Genomic DNA, 20,650 nt, shown 5'->3' with positions numbered 1-20,650 from the left:
ACGATGCTCACTGTTAGAAAGTTTGCATTGTATTTGTCATCTACTTATTACCTGTCATTTTAGATGGCATACTAAGTTCAGTTCCATTTTTACCTTAGATTTTACTAAGTTTTCATCATAAACGTAGAAGTTACTTTTAAATTAAAGCTTCTCCTTTCTTTCCTTCATGGTAGCTTTTGTCAGCCTTAGGATCTGACAATTCACTGATATACATATAAATGTAACTGGCTGAGGAGATACAGAGAGTACCCATGAGCAAAGAGAAGAGTCCCCACCACCCACTCCTCCCGATAGCAGAAGCTTCGCTTTTTACTAAATGTACACAGATGTAGCCATTTTCCCAGTTCTTTTGCTATCTTTCATCTCTTCCTACGGTTTGCAACAGAATCCCAAAATATACAAATGCTGGAAAGATGCTATGTTGTACGAGACAGAAAAACTGGAGACCATAACTTTGTGCATCTCAAGCAGTCTGTTCTGAATGGAGCTGGGGTTGTTTAGCCTGGAGAAGAGGAGGCTCAGGGGAGACCTTATCGCTCTCTATAGGTACCTTAAAGGAGGCTGTAGAGAGGTGAGGGTTGGTCTATTCTCCCACGTGCCTGGTGACAGGATGAGGGGGAATGGGCTAAAGTTGCGCCAGGGGAGGTTTAGGTTGGATATTAGGAAGAACTTCTTTACCGAAAGGGTTGTTAGGCATTGGAATGGGCTGCCCAGGGAAGTGGTTGAGTCACCATCCCTGGAGGTCTTTAAGAGACGTTTAGATGTAGTCCTTAGAGATATGGTTTAGTGGAGGACTTGTCAGTGTTAGGACAGAGGTTGGACTAGGTGATCTTGGAGGTCTCTTCCAACCTAGACAATTCTGTGATTCTGTGAATGTCGGAGAGGAAAAAGAACCCTTTACTACACGGTCAAGATTGGTTATTCCCATGTGTTCATAAATACATATTATTTAATTAAACTTGTCAGTTTCAAATGATTTTGTTTTTTCCCCCTAAATCCCTAGAAAAATGCTATGAAACTGAGTAAAAAAAAAAAACGATTTATCTAACCATGCTCATTTTCAAAATAGAAAATACAAAATTCTTGACAGTAGCCTAAAAAAAACATATAGATAGTAACTCACCTTTTTCTTTCTAATGTACAGTCTTTCTTCTCTTTTTTTTCCTGTAATGTAACATCACCAATTTTCACTACATTTATCATTCCTCCTGAACTCCCCCAGTCTCAGCTGAGAATTCATTTGTTCACTAGTATTACAGGAAATACCACTCCATTTTTTGAAATCCATTTTGAAATTTGTCCTTAAAAGCACTGGCAAATAATTGCTTAATCGATGCTCTCAGTGAACCACTGCACAACCAGAGGTAGAGGTCTATCACAGCAAAATTGGAAGACGCAGGGTTCTGGCTTGGGTTTGTTCCTCTACTGTTTGCATGCACACACACACACACAAAGCCATGTACTGCTGCTGAACCAGAGGCTTTTGAGACAATTTTGACTATCTAAGTTTATAAGATATTATACATTAAAATAATTTGTCACTGTTGCCATATCATCACATAAATATTTTGAAATTTAGTATTACAGAACTCCACATAACAAGAACAACCTCAAAGAAGCAAACTACTAACATACCATCGCTAATTCTGTTCTTCTGTTTAATGAAACTCTTAAGCATCTCCCAAATAGCAAGAAATGACTAGTACATTTTTCTTTTACATTTTGCTTACTTCATATCTACAGCAGCATAAAAGATATACACAGGTACAAGCTGGCTGAATACGGCTGAGTGAGATTGGCTGCAACATGAAATAAACAAAACAAAACCCCTAGACACAAATTCAGGTTCCCAAAATTAAAAGAAGAGCAGCCAATCAGCTGAGGTTGGTGAAAGTAGTGAAAGGATACTTCCAAGCTCACATTATGAATTTCTCTAAGGTCACTTTCTATTCCTTCAGTCTCTTGTCCTAACATCAACATGTCAATGGCTCCAACAGACAGTGAGGTGGTAGAAGTCATTGGGAGATATTTTTCTCTTTTACACACGACAACGACGACTTGTGTATAACATGCATATGTTACAATGCTTGTTACAATCATTCCACAGCTTGCTGGAATGATTACATGCCATTAAATAAACAAAGAAAAAAAACGAAATAAAAAAATGGAACAGCCTGCCAAAAAAAAAGAATGGTCTGAACTCATATTTCTGTTACGCATTTTGTTTACTACCTTCATAGACATGCTTGTGCTGCAGGCTTCTTTTCACAGACCTTCCGCATGACCCACTCCTCCCCAACAGAACCAGACAAACCATATATAATCGAGAAAATTACGGCAAAGGAAGAAATGAAAAGTACAAGCAAAATCATTATTTCTCTGAGTGAACACTCCTTCTGCTTCAGAATCTCTCCCAGTTGGTAAAAGGGTAAAACAGGAGAAGGCCAATTGAGAAAATAAAAATAAACAAAGTGTAAATACTTTGTTTGCTCACTCTTCGAGTCTGAATATGCACCATCTTCCAGCAGCTGAGGATGCTTTATCTGTTCTCTTCATGGCTGACGGGGGAGACCCAGTTCCCCACTATACCACACAGCTAGCACTCCCATGCAACACACTCCACAGCTGAGATTTCACTGACCTCAGGGAATTCAGCAGTCTGGTCTTACTGCGACTCCAGAGGAACCAGCTACTCAGCTTTCTTGGGTTTCTTTAAAAAATTCATCGTGCTTTAAGTATTTTGTTTGAATTTTAGTTGTTTTGGGAATGTGTTTTATGATATTCCCCTCTCCAACCCTCCACCCTTCCATAATTCCAGGGGAATGGAAAGTGACTCCCAGCTGACTCACTCTGTCCTGTGGGTCTGCAGCAATCATCCCAGAAAGCAGTATTTTCAAATCTTTATATGGTGCCTATTTATGCCCTACCAGTTCCATCTTCATGACTTCAAAAAGTTTTTTTTGTTGTTGGTGGTGGGGTTTTTTTTTTTTGTTTTTGTGTTTTTTTACTACCACAGAATGGGGAGTTGCTTGAAAGGTGAAAATTGTTTGTAAAAGGCTCGTTGAGCATTTGGCATCATACTAGTTGGAAATCTGAAGTTGTAGCTTAGAGCAGAGTTCTCAGAAAATTGTGTACTTTACCCTGGAGTACTTCTACCATTGGTTTGATATATTTGTTTATGCATTTTATAAAAACTCTTAGTTCAATAGATGCTGCAAGATCAAATAGCACACTTTTGAATTATGCAAAATTGTATTATACATATTGTAAATAAACTCTATGAAACGTTAATCAACTTCAAAAAGGTTTCACAAGAATGCTGTGCTTTTTTTCTCTTTGGTACATTTGCAGAATTATGATTCTGTCATATGAGTATAGAGGTTAAATTATTTCCAGAAATAAAACTGCTTTGTGCAACAGGTAGCAAGACACATACAACTATATCAGCTGAATCATTGTTTAATTTACTTTTTAAAAAATAGCATAAACAACATAAAAGCCATTAAAATGAGAAATTAAGTACATACCACCACAAACAGCTCAGTATTTATAATACTATAAAATTGTTAACACTAGATGTGAGAAAGCTTTGTAATCATTCGTTTCAGTGCCTATTACCAAGCATTTTAATGCTTCCTAGACAACCACTACAACAGAAATTCACTTAAGCTCTCAGGAGCCAGTGCTTCACTCCAGGCTGATGTGGAGAGTGACAAAGAGCACACAATGCTTGGTAAAAGCTGCAGGGAACTTGAAGCTGCCTTTTCCTTCACAGCCTGCCCCTGCCCCTGCTGCCCCAGGGGAGGTTTAGCTGCCCCCAGGGGACCAGCGCCTGGCTCTGATACCAGCTGCCCTGCCGTGGTTCACGCCACTGAGAAAGACTGTGGAGAGATATAGGAAGGTAAAAATGACAGAGGAAGGTCTGTCAACATGAATTGTTCCAAGCTCAAGGATTCAAAACAGAAAACAGTAGCCAGGGAAGATAAAAAAATCCTATAGGAGATAGCCAGGGTGGCTGGTCAGGGTAGCTGACACGCCACTCAGAAACCAAGGGCAGCAAGAAGTTATGACCATGGAAAAAATCCTGTTTCAAAGAAGTAACATCAAATGGATTGCTCTAATCCCAGCCACACAGCAAATCACTGCACCTCTGCAAGTCTCTTGGCTGCCTTGGAAAACAAAAGAACCGATGGCTGGGTACAACACAGATGCTGAGATCTGAATTGGTTTATTGCATTTCAGGTTGCATTGGACAAGAGTCTGCACAGAGCTTTTGAGAAAAAAATTACATACACATCCTAAGCGATTCTCCTGTATTACTATTTGGAAAATTGTTTGTCAAAATAATTAAAAAGAACACTTGACCAAAAGCACTACACTCAACAGTTTTGACAGTTTCTGATTTAATAAACACATTACAGATCTTAAACTGTAATAAAATTTATGATAACTATTATAAAAATAGTAATGAATTTGTAGAGCTACACATTCTTATGGTACCTAAATTCTAAAAAAAGGTTAATTCTTTAGCAGACAATTTTAAAAGATACTCAACCAATTTCTGTAGTAACAAGGATACCCTTTGTGCTCCTGACAATGCAATTAAAGGCACCCACACTTAATGAAAACCCTAGAAATATTTGAATAAGGATGGGAATCCTTAACCACCTGTTTTCTGATGGTATGTACCATTTCTTGGTAGCCACCTTGATTCTAAATACATCTATACAGATTGTAAAGCAAAGGTATTTTCTTCAAATTTTTTTGTTTGTTTTAAATCCAATCAATATAGAAATTCCGACACTCTGGCATACCGGAACTATGGGGAGGAAAAAAAAAAGAAAGAAGAGGCAATGAAAACTTCAAAAAGTAGAGAAACCCTCAGCCACTTTTCAAGGAAGGAACAACTATTTGTAAGTCATAATGAAGGGAAGCATAAGCCGCTAACAAAGTCATTTGCAAAGACCAGAAATGATATAGCTGCTAAAAAGATTTTACAGACTTTAGGGAAGAGTTTATTCAGAACAATCAAGAAATTAAAAGTACAAAGAAAAGACTTACAAATTGCCTGTATCTCAGGGTGTGGTGTCTTGGTTTTGTTGTGGTGAGTTTTGTTTGGTTGGTTGGTTTTAGGGGAGGTTCAAACTTATCATGTGGAACATTTGAGATGAGGAAGTCTTCGGTGATTTTCTATCTACAGTATCTGATCCAATCTATTATTTTTATCAGGAAGATTTAAAAAACAAAAGAAAAAACTGGCAGATGGATTTGCCTGAGTATTCTTAAGTTTCTGTAAAACTACAGCTTTTTGAAAGAAAAAATTCAGTTAAAATACATGAAGATAATTTAAGGGAAGTTACAGGAATTATTGAAAGAACTAGATAAATAAAAATGAAAGCAAGTGATCTAAGTCTATAGAAATGGCAAATGAAATGCACAAGAGCAGCACAAAAAGGCCAGTGCTGTTTAGCATGATGAATAATGAGCTCTCTGATACAGCATTTCAATGTGTGGCCATTTAATAATATTGCGTGTACTATCAGTGAAAGTACTGACATAGTATTTTATCTAGTAATGAAATTCAGCAAAGACATTAAAAATTTGAATTAATCTTATTAGAAAAGGTATATAAGGTTATTTTATTAAAATTTCAGTATTCAGAAATAAAATACAGAAGTATGAATTCTAATGCAGGATCATTATATAAGAGCTGGGGGTGGCGGGGGGGGGGGAAGAGGAAGTAACTTCTTGTGTCTATAAATCATGGCACCTTACCCGAGGAAGCTAAGAACTAGCATCTGAATTTTACAGGTTGAAAACACAAGCACAGGGAAAGGAAAGAAATTCCCTAGGGGACAGATAGACAAGAAAGAAAGTGAGGACAGTCTGTGCTCCTTAATATATTTATATAATAAATTGTAACATTAAATAACTTGTTATCCATGATTTTTGAAATTTTTTTCATAAAATTCAAAGACATAACATGTTTTTCTCATGGATATCTTTGCAGTAGTGTATTTGAGTCACTGCAGCAAGGGCCTGATTCAGCAGCTCGATCAATAGCCGGAGGCGTCAGTGTACAATTAGCAGCACACAGCCTTTTTATCCAGAATACCACCAAGCCCGAGCTAAGAGAAAACTTTTTTTTATTATTATTATTATACAGAGACAGGGATTCATTATTTATCACTGCTGGTCTAAAAAGCAGCATATTCCTTGCACAAAACATATTTTAAAGCATCCAGTGTATTTGCAAAGACGACCTGAAAAACTCTCCTCAGATCTGTTACATATTTTTTTCCTTAGGTGTCCTCCAGGTTTCCAATCTACACACCACTGCCAAAAGTGCTTACCCCAGCTTTTAATTTCTGCTTCAGGGCCCTCCTTAGGTTCTGCACTAGTCCTAAACTGTTCTTTTTAGCCCACTTAGGCTTTTCTCCTGGCTCAACAACTGCTTTCATTTAAATAAGTTAATAATAATAATTTGCTTTCATTAAAAAACAATATTTAACCTGTGATTAGTTGTTAGCAAACAAAGTTGGAAAACGTGTGTTCTTGATACATAGGTAGCAATTTTCACTAGAAAAGGAAGTATGGAGTTTTTTTAAAAAAATATTACAAAACAGAGGAGAAAAATCCATTTAGAAAAATAAGAGAATAAGCTAAGCATGAGAACATCGTATGCTCTAAATATAACATATGATGAACTGTAATGGGCTGTGAACACTCAGTATTTCAAACTCAGGTTTAACCTAAGAGTTATTCCATTAAGAAACCTTCAGTTAAACTGTAGGTTTAATAACTGCTTAGGTTTAACTGCTTAATGCAGAAGTTTGCCCTAATGAATCAGTTTGGTTCTACTCCAAGAAGATGCACGTGGAAGCAAATTGTGTGCACACAGAAGCATCACAAATCACGTGCACTTACCAACAGGCAAGCATGCAATCCCTTTGGAATATTTCAGTCTACTGCAGAATAGATGCAGCCTAAGCTGAACATTTCTCATCACCCACAGAGATGTCTGATTGCTTGCCAGCTGAGTGCCTGCTTAGGTGCTTTCTTCTGGTTATTAGGCTTACAGCTGCTGAGGGCAAAACATGGCAGTGGCAGAAGCTCTTCCTGGTTGGTTTTTGCTTGTTTTGGTAAACCTTCAATGCAAAGGACTCACCCTCACCTATTATTTAAATGACCTTTCACTTTACAAATACTGGAAATAGAAATCTGGTGACATTTTATAAGATCTTAGAGATATTGAAAGTCATATAATACATAATGAAATGGAAAAGGGACTTTATTCATAAACTGGAAAAATCACAGATACCGAAAGCAGATTTAGTTCTACCTACCTAAACTTTTCTCTTGCAATACCTCTGATTTCCCATTGGCAAGAATTCTTTCCACTAGTTTTATGTTGATACCATTAAGAGAACCCACAACACCTGCATCTCCCTTATTTTTAGAGCTAATGGGGAGAAAAATGATGCATGAAGATAGCTTCTGCATACATCTATGAAAGGATGCCTGTGGCCCTGATTTTCTCTGACAAAATTAGTTACGAAAGCGTCTATCCCAACCTAGACTGACTGAAATAGGTTTTAAATTGATCTTCTACATGATCATATTTTTCTATATTCATGCAAATCTTCTGGCTACAAAAAGGAAATTATTTTAATTAAGGTGTTAATCTGTTGACATTCAAAATAGCTGTAACTCATCCACAGTTGACAAGTGTCCTTCAGGAAGTTATTTTTCATTCCCCCCCCCCACACTCATATCAGAAAAGGTTATTTTACCTTATAGGTACTTAATTCTAGCCCCAGACTGCTCCTCTAAAAGGCAGCATAGGAGCCAAATTGCTGAGAGTTGGCTACTGTCAAGCTCCAGCCAGCCCAGCTGTAGCTAATTTTAGCAGTCACAGATGCAGCCATAACCACTGGCAAACCTGATGTATCAAAGGCTCAGAGTTCACTTCAGACAGATGTTCCGGCAAAGCAGGATAGTTAAAAGAAAAAAAATCCAATAAACAATATCACCATTATCTACTCAGGGACTAGTGGTTTGCCCTCAAATGTATTTGTAACAGTGAGAAATGGCATCTTGTTTATTTTTCTTCTGATAAGTGTTGGTATTTCTCCAATATCACTTCCCACTCCTGTGAGTCATTTCCTTGCTATCCTACCTCACATATTTGGCTAGTTACTTGCTGGCTACAGTTTATTTGCACTTAGAAGAGTCATTATGTTTCATCAGATCTAAATAATAACCTGCTAATGACAGCAGGTTTACTTCTGTTGATTCAATTATCTACATTGCAGATAACATTAATAAGCAGACTTTGCAATGTTAAGAAGTCATTAATAAGGCCTTTCACAAAATCAAAAAGATGGCTCAGCTACATTCCAATTGTACATTCCAATGTAGTAATAATGATGGAGCTACCTTTATTGTACTTGCTTTTTGCTCCCGAATCTTTGTGTTGGTTTTTTTTTTTTTTTCTTTTTCCCTCCGGTTTTTCTCCATTATATAAACATGTCAAATTTACTTAAAAAAAAAACAACAAAGAATGAAAACCTACCATCAACTATTGGAATTGAACCTAGGAATGCTGATGTTAAGAAAGCAAAGTAGCTATTGTGGCATTTATCATATCAATAATGTTTATCATTATTTGTAATTGGTCCTATCACACGAATGATTTCCACCATAGGATGTTGTAAAATGGAGGAGGCTGATACTCTGTGAGCACTACAACCATCAGTGCTGCCAGCAGGTGGAGGGAGGGGGCCCTTCTCTTCTGTTCTGCACTGGGGCAGCCACACCTGGAGTCCTGTGCTGGGCCCCTCAATCCAAGACAGACCTGGGCATACCCAAAAGAGCCCAGCGTAGTGCCACCAAGGTGCAAAAGGGCTGCAAGATCTGGGACTACTCAGCCTGAAGAAGGAAAGGCTCAGGGGGATCTCATCGATGCCTACAAACCCCTGAAGGCAGGGTGCACGGAGGACGGAGCCAGGCTCTGCTCAGCAGTGCCCAGGGCCAGGCCCAGAGGCAGTGGGCACAAACCAGAGCACAGGAGGCTCCCTCTGAGCACCAGGAGGCACTTAATTTACACAATCTTTACAAACACACATTTGATTAATTGAAAGCATTTTCTGAAGATAAATTTGAATGGTTTTGCCAGTCAGAGATATAACTGAGGCAATGAAACTATACTCAGGTTGCAGGAACGCACAGCCAGAGCTACAGAAAAAAAAAAAAATATATATATATATATATTTCTATTGGAGACAAGAAGACAAGTGAACTGCTAACAACAAGAAAAACCACTTGTTTTGAAAACACTACCTTTAGTATCAGGACTACCTAGTACATCAGCTGTCTTACAACACAATTAGCAGGTACTGGTATCAAATACACTTATTTTCCCAATGTTAATAAAAAAAAGGATTGGATAGTTAAGAATCATTAATAAAAAAAAAAGGATTGGGTAGTTAAGAATCAAACCTGAGTGAAACTGCATCCCACACTAAGGTACACTGAGATGAGGTGTACCTTAAAAATAAAGCACTGATTTTCTGCCTGAACACATGGATATCTAACCGATTCTGATCTGAACTGGAACTAGAACATCCGTTAAAAAATAAATTTTAAAAAAGCTGAAATCTAAGGAATGCAACTGAGTTTAGATACACAGGGTACAGTCTAGTCACTCAGAGTACAGACACATGGCAAGTCACCGCCCCCAGTCACTGCAGAGTCTGCAAGGACTGAGCCTCGCCAGGCTGCCTTCATCAGAGGTCCCCTTCAAAGGCCAGGAACTTTGCTTTTACCTTGTGTAGCTGTAAGGGCCGCTATTCTCAGCCTGGTGGCTGGGTGTGGTTTGCTTTGTGCCTGATCATCTCTGCGTGGTGTGAACTTCTGCACGCACAGACTGGAGTAGCAACGGGTTATTCCACGCAGCCTGCAACAGCTGCCTGCACATACATGGTGCAGTGCAGGGGGGCAGAGACCAGTCAGAGATGCAGATGTGAAGAAGTCTTGGACAAAGCTTGTTTAGGGGTAAGAGAGAACAACAAACAAGTATCTAACACATCTAAAAGGCACCATATTATAGAAAATTCAGATGCAATGTAGAATTGCAGATCAATGAACAAGACGCAAGGTGTTGAAGCATGTTAGGAAATACATCCAAATAGCCCCCAGGTGAATCAAAAGGAAAGAAGAGGAAGAGGAACCCCCTTTAACATCCCTTTTCCCTGTAAGAATCTGGGGCACTGATGATGTCCTGCAAAGAATTGTCTTTTTCTTTGAGCAAAACTAGCACCTTCGACCTCAGGATCCAGAGGCGTGGTGGAAGGCCAAGCATAACAGTGGAAAAGGGGGTAGATACTAGAAGTGTATATATTTAAACTGTATAGATATTGAGTGTTTTTTCTATTATACTTGTAGTTACAAATAGTAACTTTTCCTGTAATATTTTTTTTTTTTCCCTACTTTTTTCCCCTCTAATAACTGGACCCAACCCGACGATAATTTGATAATCCTGTTAAGATTTCAATTATACAAAGAATAAATTCTTTACACAGGTTTATTTTCCCTTTTGCCCATAAGAGTTTGTACATAACAAGGCCCATTTATCACATTTGGTATAGTCTCAACACCTCATAGAAACCCCATGATAAATTCAAAGAAAGTAAAGTAACAGAAAAAGCTCCAGTCCTGTGGTTACATACATCGCTTTGAGGCACAGAAAATGCATGACAACAGAAAAGTTTCTACTACAGAAACTGAAAAACTGGAAACACACTGTCCCACACAGCACAGGAGTTGTTTCCCAGTTGCTTGCTCCCAGCACCCAATTAAACAGCAGTGACTGAGTCCAGTGAAGGGCCACAAAGATGATGAATAGACCTAAGTAGCTATGCAACAGCTACTTGTCCCTGCTTACCTCTGTAAATTACCCCTGCTGCAAAACCAACAGTGACTGAAACAGTCACTGACTAGCCTACAACCGAAATGCCAGAAGACTACTCTCAGCCTGGTACCAGAGGGATAAAGCAGCAGCCCGTGATACAACTGCTTCTAAGGTGCTGTAGTAAGTACTGTGAGTAACTTTTATGGTACTTAATACAAAGTGGTTGTTGGAAACCACTGATAGTGGCAAGATGCTAAATTCTCTCCTATTTATGGGACTATTTAAAATGGTTATTTTTAATCTGAAGAGAAGTTAATCCCACCCGGATCCCTCAGATCAACAAAACATTATTTATAGGGTCAAATCCACTTCTCTCTCTGAACCACAACCTAGAAGAACGTCTATTTCTAGTAACTGGGGAGTAAGACTAAATTTAACCTTTGTGAACATGCCCTTCATCACTAATATCTCAGGTATACAGATAGTTTGTTAAGATGTCATTTTGATTGTATCAGTCTGCCAAATAAACTGTTGCAAGGATAGGAAAATAGATTTTGTAGTGTTTAGGTTTCTGAGGAATTCACCTGACTGAAAAAAGAACCTATAAAAACCCGCTCATACAAGTTACCCTTCTGCTCTTCTCTCTCATATTTTCACAGCTTTGTTCAAGGCACAGACCTGCAGTCCTACAGCGTTTTGTATTTCCCAGTCTCAGTGCATGAAGTGTTTTCTGCACTCGAACCTTAACCACTGCACCTGTGCTAACAGACCACACTTAGGAGTGCCTCTAACATGACAGCCAGCAGCTCTGGATGCAAACAAGCACTCTGCTAGAGACGGGCTCCAGTTCTACAAAAGAAATAGAAATTTTATCATAGCAGACATCCTTCTGTCTTGTTCTCCCTCTCAAGAGGAAATCAGGGCCACTGGAGAAAACAAATATTTCATTGCAGATATGCCCATCACACAGACATACCAAAGAAGTTTACAGAAGACTATTTTCTCATTTTGAGTTTTACTATTATTCTGCTATTTGCAATACTATTAAAGCTGCTTTTTACATTGGCTCAGAAGCAATATAGCATACATAACTCACAGATGTCCCTAATACATTTTATATTTCTTACCCTCTGAAATAAAATGATAGAGAACATCTCAGTGCTGAAGATGTAACATGAACAACAACACATTGCTTAATGACATTAAAATCCCACCTTGGTCCAGCAATTTGATTTCAGAAATGTTTGCCAGAATAACAAAAACATGGGCTACCATTTGCAAACCCTTTCAGGTACATATTTGGAAAATATATAGAGAACTGACAGAACTTTAAAAATCAATAAAATCTCAGATTTCTTGATTTTTAGGTGATTATCAGGCTGATTAAATGTTGAACCTCTGTAGTTCATTACAACAGATACTGAGAACGAAACTAAAAAGCATTTCCAAGTGAATGTTAAGATTACAGCAAAAACTAAAGAAAAATATAGAGAGATTTGGACAATCAAATTAGATGCTTTGAAAGATATAGAAAGCAACCAAATTTAAAGATTGTAGCCTTTGTTTTAGATTCAGAAAACAATGTTTCTGCAAGGCATTCACATATCCTTAACAAAACATTTTGGAATCTAAAATAACATCAACAGATCAATTTCAACATTAAATGGTTTTCAATGACAGCTATTGCTAAATTTAAAAGAATTAAATAACCATTAATATATATTAAATAATATTTTAAAAGCCAGTGAATATCCAGTGTTGATTCCTCTATTTTGATTCCCTATTACCTATTTATAGATATGCTCTTTTGTGTACAAAAATAACAGGACAAAGAGCTACACACTAAATAAACACATTGCTAATGCCATACATCAGTAGTCAGACGAAATGCATCACTCCCAAGACGTAAAGAAGATTTCATTACTATTTTTATGTTTTAAGTCTTTCTGAAACTGAAACCAACCTTCTTCTTAAATGTGGAAATGTAGCTACTAACTCGTATTATATACTTCAGAAATCTTTAAAAGATGCCATAATCTTTGGTTTTGTTTCCTAATACAGTTGCTGGCAACACTGCGAGTTATTGTTTTTTTCCTCAACTACTGGAATGCACTAGAAAGTTTCAGAAACACACAACTTTTAGGTAGAGATTTTTTTTCAGCAGAGCGCCTTGAAAGAGGACCCCAATCTTCACAGACCACGAAAAATATTTTAAGTACATATTAATATAACCAGAGAAATGTTTAGAATTTCACCAGAGAAACAGTACACGCATCCTCATGTAGCTTATTGAACGTGTTTAACAGGAATAAAAATAATTTAAAGCAATCGCTTCCTCAAAGTACAATTTTAGTAAAGCTTTGGCAAGCCACATTCCCCAGAGTGCACCAGAGTTGCAAAGGTTTGCATTCGGGCATGGCATTAACGTACACGTCTGACTTCACTGAAACTATTCACCTAGGTGTACCACACACACAGACGAGAATTTGTGAATAATTAAGGCAAAATCTTCCTAACAATTCAGTGACATGAAGACAAAAAGGTTCTTCATCTGACACTTAAGAGGTTTTTAAATCTGTGTGAATCTGACTGTATTTTCATTTTACAAACAGGACAGGTTTTACAAACAGGGCCATTGGACATAATGAGATCAAAGTCGTTATTTAAAAAAAAAATAATAATAATGCAAAGCTGTTTAGCAAAACAGAGATGTCAAGTTCCCATTTAATGGGAAAACACCTTGACAGGAAAAACAATGGTAGGGTTATGCTGTTCTCTCCTCGCTTCGTTCAACACTGAGCCCAGAAAGTACGTAAGAAAAAGACAGTATCTCCTCTGGAATGCATGAATCCAGGTAGGACCTCATTCCTAGACCTGAGGGAAGCAGAAGAAACATCCTGCGAGGAGAAAAAGTGGGTTGAAGCTGAAAGAAGAGGGAGGGGGACAGGCCTGGAGCAGACCACTGCAGAGACTGCCACAATGGGTGGAGACAAAGCAGGATGTCTGGCAATGTCCTCACTTCTTCAGACCACTTTGAGCAATAGCAGATATCGCCAAAGAAAATGCAGAGACAGTCCTAGGATGGCAGGGGAGAGCATTAGTTAGGGGGCTATTTACCAGGGCCTTCATGTTGTCCCACGGAAGTCAGTTACTGACATTGCGTGGACACATGGCAGACAACACAGCCAATTTAAATATAGGCCATTTTCTTTAAGAATATGAATCATGGAAGAGTTGTTTCATATTACATCAAAGTGGCTTTTAGGGCCAACCAGCATGTGATACTTCTCCTCAAAACTACAGAGAAACATATTTCATTTAAGCGTAAGTCGCTGACACAAAATCTTGTTAGCATTTCTACAAGTGAACTTTACAGGTACTTTATAAGTACTCTCAAGAATTTTACAGCTTTCTCCATTTGGTACACAATGAAGCACACATGAAAACCCAGCTGGAATGATATTCATTGAGTTATGCAAACACAGGTTTTAGATGGTGGTTAATCATCAAGTGTAAGAGAACAACTTTTTTCCCCTACCTATTAAATAATCATGGAGTATAACATTAAGTATGCCTGTAGGTTACATCTGCTAACCACATTCCTTAAATTAACATTCTTGACTGAGTCAGTAATAAGACATTCCTCTGAAGCCTTACAATTCATGCACTCAGAATTTCTGCCTTGAATGACAAAGCCACCCCTATGAAACCAATTCTTTCCTGATACATTCAGCTTTTGCATATTTGCAAGTGATTTTTGAATAATTATATTTCACATCTTTGCTGTTAGGAGTTGCCTACAACTATTCGGTCTCCTGGAGGCATGCTTTTCTCGATAGCTACCTGTTGGATTAAATACGACCAAGTTGCTATAAAGCTTCTCAAGCAAAGCAAACCCAACTGCCTGTATGATAAGACATGGGAAAGCAAAACCACAAACATTTGGAAGCCATAACTCATGCTAAAATGTTGTTTTGAGTAGATTCCACCTGTCATTTCAGAAGTAACCACTGATATTCTGATTTGTAGCTTGCACAAACAAAAGAAATGCCCTTTTACAATCAGATTATAGCAGTGGTTTAACAGTGATTCAGGTAAACCTGCTACCACTTAATTGTTCTTGTCTAACATCATTAGACATGTTACTGATATAAACTTCAAATTAGTGACATCCAATAAAACAAAACATCACTTACTTCCCCTATGGAAAATGAAATGAATGAAAATGAATGAAATGAATGAAACCTTGGAAAATGCAAACATCAAGAAATACATACTAAACAAAGGCAACACATTTAGCTCCCTGCACAGCAAAGAATTGAAGATTATATCTAAGTAAGTGTCTAACTAATGGCAAAGTAATATTGCAAATCAACCACCTAAAACTGAATTACTTTGCACCAACACCAGAAAAAAACGATAAAAATCACAGGTCAGGCTTAGCTTCATTAGCTATTTTTTTTTCTAAAGATGTAAAACATACGAGAGTATTCATCTGCTTCTCATTAGGAGAGTGTATATGCCTTGCTGTTTCTGGTCTTAACAATAACTGTTGAAGATATCTGAAGATACTGCACAACAATAATGAATAATGTGACAATGGAGCAGACGCTTAAAACTAAACTAAAATGCCTTCAGAGATACGGCTTCTTTGCCAAAAAATATAGCTTTAGACAAGTGCAGTTGCGTTGGGGAGGTCTATGAACAGCAATCCATCTTTCCAAATAAGCTACACAATACAAAAATGCAAAATAACCATGTCTTAACTGTCCAGCCTTCTGAACTCGGATACCAGTCAATGATCTTCATTTCATGTGTGTAGATATACTTTTAACAATATAAACAAGATCAGTGCCATTTCTTGTCTCATTTTTTGCTGGCATAGGACAGCCAGAGGACAGAGATCATAGCAAGCGCTATTGCCTGGTTTCGCTCCCTGCAGTATTCCCACCCCTAATGAATTCCAGTTTGTGACAACAGAACAAAAAAAACTTCAGTGAAGGGACTGAAGGAGAACGCTGCTGATCGAAGGGTTTTTTTTTAATTCATTTCTACTACAATTTTCTAGCCAGACACTCCTTGTGCTTGATTTCCCATTGTAAATTTGCAACAGTTCTCTCTCTCATCTGTCATGTCCATATTTAGTTGTTTTCCAGATCTGTCTTTCATTGCTTTGTTTACTAGTTCACTAAATTCAATGCAATTGTGGTTGGGTACTGTCGACACTATTAACCCAAGTAATAGAAGTTCAAATACCAAATTCCATAGGCTACCTGAACTACAATGAACCACATTACAAAATTAAGTTTTAAAATCTAGAATTTTTCTGTAATTGAACTGTTAAAATTATACTTATCTGAACATATTTATCTATCAAAATGAAACTGAAGAACACTGACAAGTAGCCAAAGTTAGAAGCTATACTTAAATTATACTGAACACAAAATTTACTGTGATCACTGCACATTTTCTTTTGCAATTTGTTTCTTTACATAGCATTCCATAATCTTAACAAACCTTGGATTTGTTTTGCTATTTTTAAACGCTTCTTCTAAATAGGGGAATGGGAGAAACCATTTTATGATCAGTGATGTACTACATGTGTACCTCATGTCACGGGTGAATAGGGCATAACGCCCAGCCATATGGTATCCTTAAGAGCCAACTCATTTGCAGAGCATGTTACCAGGCAACACGCTGGACTTCAGTCTCAGCTTGGTTAAAAAAAATGACCTCTTAGCCCTAGAAGTTGATTGATATTCATTGAGCTGGTTAGGTTATGATCACAAGGGAAAATAATAAAACCAATTATGCGCATTGAGATCTGGCAGCATTAGACCTTCCCAAAACTCCAAAGGAGTATTTTCTTCTTTCTCATCATATAACCCAAATCTCTCATTTAGCTTATTGAAAGAAGATGAATATCTTTTCCTTCAACTACATTTATAGATACTGAAGCACTATATTCACAGTTAAATTAATGTCAGCTTTTTAAAAATGTGCCGGTAATTATCTCGGGGGCCACTGTCTCCCGCAGGTTGGAAACCCCAACCTCATTCTTACATTTTTTAATACATTTTTTTCTAAAAAAAAAAAAAATCAAGTGTGTCAAATTCTGCCAAGAGCTGTAAGGTTATTCTGTGATAGAAAATACTGTTCATGACAGAGGAAAAGCTAAAAGCAACAGGCATGCTGAGCACTACAGAACTTGATTTAGATCTGTCTTCAAGATGAACAAATCCTTTTTGTTGTTGTTATTATCCTGTAAGCCAGGCAGTTTTCTTGAAATAATGAAATTTTGTTTCAAGCACATTAAGAGGCAGATTGTGTGTGGTGTAGGAGAATAAGTGTAAGACTTCTCATTTCTAACAAGGACGGTTCATCTAATTCTTTCAATGACACAAAACTTTGCTGGGGCAAAACCCTAATCATTATGTCACCGAGAAGAGCCTGGTCTCCGTCCTCCTGACACTCACCCTTTACATATTTATAAACATCTATAAGCTCACCTCTCAGTCTTCTCTTCTCCAAGCTAAAGAGACCCAGCTCCCTCAGCCTTTCCTCGTAAGGGAGATGCTCCACTCCATCCACCTCATTCCTTAGTGGGCCTACATTGCCTCTAGAGTTAGTTTTATCCATATGTATTTGAAGAAGCCATTTCCTTGATCCCTCTCGCAAGGTTTAATACTAAGGAGGACTTAGCTTCCCTAGTTGCCTCCCTACATCCTCTGACAACAGTCTTATATTCCTCCCAAGTGGCCAGTCCCTCCTTCCATGATCTGTATACTCTCCTCTTCCACTTGAGTTTGCCCAGCAGTTCCCTGTTTAATCATGCAGGTCTCCTGGCTCTCTTTCCTGACTGCCAACCTGTTGGGATGTTCTGTTCTTGAGCTTGGAACAAGCAGTCCTTGAACACTAACCAGCTATCTTGGGCTCCTTTTCCTTCAAGTACCTTCTCCCATGGGATTTCCCCTAGCAAATGCTTGAAAAGGCCTAAGTCAGCCCTAGTTGCAATTCTGCTTGGTGCTCTGTTCCTGCCACATGAGATCCTAAACTCCAGCATCTCATGGTCGCTGCAACCAAGGCTGCCCTCAACCTTTACCGCTTCAACCAGCCCACCTTGTTAGTGAGGACAAGATCCAGCAGCACTCCTCTCCTAATTGGCACATCCACCATTTGCATCAGGAAGTTATCATAAATGCACTGGAGGAACCTCCTGGACTGCGGTTGGCTGGCTGAGTAGGCCTTAGAGCAAACGTCAGGGTAGTTGAAATCCCCCACAATAACCAGGGCCTGTGATTGCGAGGCTGCTATCAGCTGCCTGTAGAAGACTTGATCAACTTCCTCACCCTTATCTGGTGGCCTGTAATAGACACCCACAACAGTATCCCCCATGGCAGCCTATCCCTTAATTCTCACCCACAGACTCAACTCACTCCTCATCCACCCCTGGACAGTACTCAATACAATGTAGTCGCTCCTTCACGTAAAGAGCAACTCTGCCACTTCACCTTGCTGGCCTGTCTTTCCTGAAAAGGACATACCCATCCATGACCACATTTCAGTCATGTGAGCTGTCCCACCATGTCTCTGTAATTGCCACCAGATCATAATCTCCTGACCGAACACTGATTACTAACTCCTCCTGCTTATTCCCCATGCTACGTGCATTGGTGTACAGGCACATGTATGAGTACTGCAGTTAGTTTTAGGCAGGAGATCACTAAAAATTGTCTGAGAAGTCATAAATACACACCTATCAAGAATCATATACTTTGAATTTTTCTAATACTTCTGCATTTATTATTCAACTGTATATAAAATTGTATCATGACAAAAAGTGCTTAATACTGTTTTTAAGTATGCAATAAAATAAAATACTTCACAAGAAAAAGTAAGTTCCAAGTATGAAACAGCAACAAATAGTTTGGATCAGAAAACCACTTTGTTCAAATCCTATTATTTCAAAGAATTCTCAGGAAGGAAAAACGTTTAAAATGAACTAACACAAACACCTTTCCACATGTTCTATACGTTTCTGAGCTTAATTCATTATATTCCTTATTCTGACCTTAAAGGTGCATTTGAAAAACAAAGCAAAATGAATTATTTGCAGCTGTTCTAAGAGTAAAAGTGTCTGAAACAACTAATCTGTATACAAAAAAAATAATTGTTGGAAAGAATCAGCCAAAGGTAAAATAAATTTAGCAAACCAACCCTAACATGCAAAAGGGAAATATGAGGAAAAAAAAAAAAAAAACAGTTTATTTGAATCTATGGCCAGAAAAACGAGATTATTCTCTAAGCAAGTCACTAGCAAGTTGCTCATTGAAAGCTAGAAGACAACTGACCTTGTACATACGGTCTATGTGTCTTGAGGTCCAGCATCAGCAAGGCAAGTTGTGAAAGCTAATATATTTCTTTATTCATTTTGACAGCAAAACAGATTTCAATTACATTCTAAGGAAAAATAAAATAAACAGGAAAAAAATCAATGTACTTACAGAAAGAAGTCTCCGATCATGAAAACAATAGGCACCACTTGCATGGGGCTTCTGTGTAGTTTCCTAAGAAAAGAAAAATGCATTCTTACTGGGAAAGGATGATTTAAAGGAGTTCACATGTTTAACCTTCAGCCACTGAAGGCTTATGCTAAGCTTTAAGATTCAAAATGTTATAATAAAAAATAAAATTGATAAGGGCTTTCACAGGACAGAAATGTTGCATTCACTATCAGGTCATAACAGCAATTTTATTGTAGCTCAAAGCAAAACAGCAAAATATAATTACTCATTCATAAACATCACGAAATATTTTACTATTTATTAAATAACAGACAAATTGTGGTGGCTAGCTTGAAACCTAAATTGTATGCTTGCATTATGAAGTTATCTACTAAAGTAGACATGCAATTACAATGCCGTAACACAAAATTTTCCCCAGTACAGGTTCCTGTTTTAATAAGAATACACAGCTGTGATTTACTTGTTGCTTATTTTTCAGTTGTAAACTTCAAGCAATTTGCAAAAGAAAAATGATCATAAAATATATAAACAGAAGGGGGCATCCAAAATATTACACATGCACATAACTGCATATTAAAATACAGTAACATTTTATTCCATGACACTTTTTTTATTGATGAGCAGCTGGTGACATCTAGTATTTTACTGAATTATTCATTGAATTTTAACAGTTACAGTAAGCTCAAGCATGTTTTTCACAACAGATTCACCCTAAATGCATTTTTCATTTCGATGTGCAAGTGGAAATATTTATTCCTGATATGAATACTCTTGAATATAGAAATACAATATGTATCTGAAGTCTTCAAAGAAAATACGCACCCAGGTCTATGTATTTCCAAAACAGTAAGCAAATTTGATAATACTGTTTTATTCACTTCAATAAAATTCCAAACAGTAAACATATTGAATACTTTTTCACAAAATACCGTTATTCCTTATATGTAATTTTATTTTTAAAAAAGTAAATCACTAAATCAAAAGTTAGTAGTAGCTATCCCTAATACAGTTGAGGAAAAATAAAAACAACAAGCACCACCACCACCACCAGAAAGGTACGTGTTCTATAAGCGTGCCAGGTAACATTGCAACTAATAGACATACTCATTAAAAACAAAAACAAAACCTGTAGAATCTGAAAACCTTTAGAATCTCAAAAAGTAACAATCAGTGACAAAAAACATTTGGATTTTGATCCCCTTAGAGTAGGGAC

At 37.6% G+C, this 20,650-nt stretch overlaps 1 protein-coding gene across 4 annotated transcripts in view; it reads right to left on the bottom strand.

The window, feature by feature from the left end:
- RBFOX1 (RNA binding fox-1 homolog 1) overlaps positions 1–20,650 on the bottom strand; it is an 861,472-nt gene that overhangs the window by 714,836 nt on the left and 125,986 nt on the right. For 3 of the 4 annotated variants that reach the window (XM_040574360.1, XM_040574366.1, XM_040574385.1), the window contains exon 2: positions 19,417–19,479. In XM_040574360.1, the coding sequence (XP_040430294.1) occupies positions 19,417–19,479 (63 nt within the window). Of the gene's footprint in view, positions 1–19,416; positions 19,480–20,650 lie in introns of those variants that run through there. The other variant, XM_040574377.1, reaches the window with a different exon arrangement.

The sequence above is a fragment of the Cygnus olor genome, chromosome 15 (assembly GCF_009769625.2).
Source record: "Cygnus olor isolate bCygOlo1 chromosome 15, bCygOlo1.pri.v2, whole genome shotgun sequence".
Taxonomy (NCBI): domain Eukaryota; kingdom Metazoa; phylum Chordata; class Aves; order Anseriformes; family Anatidae; genus Cygnus; species Cygnus olor.
This window is presented reverse-complemented; position numbering and strand designations above follow the sequence as displayed.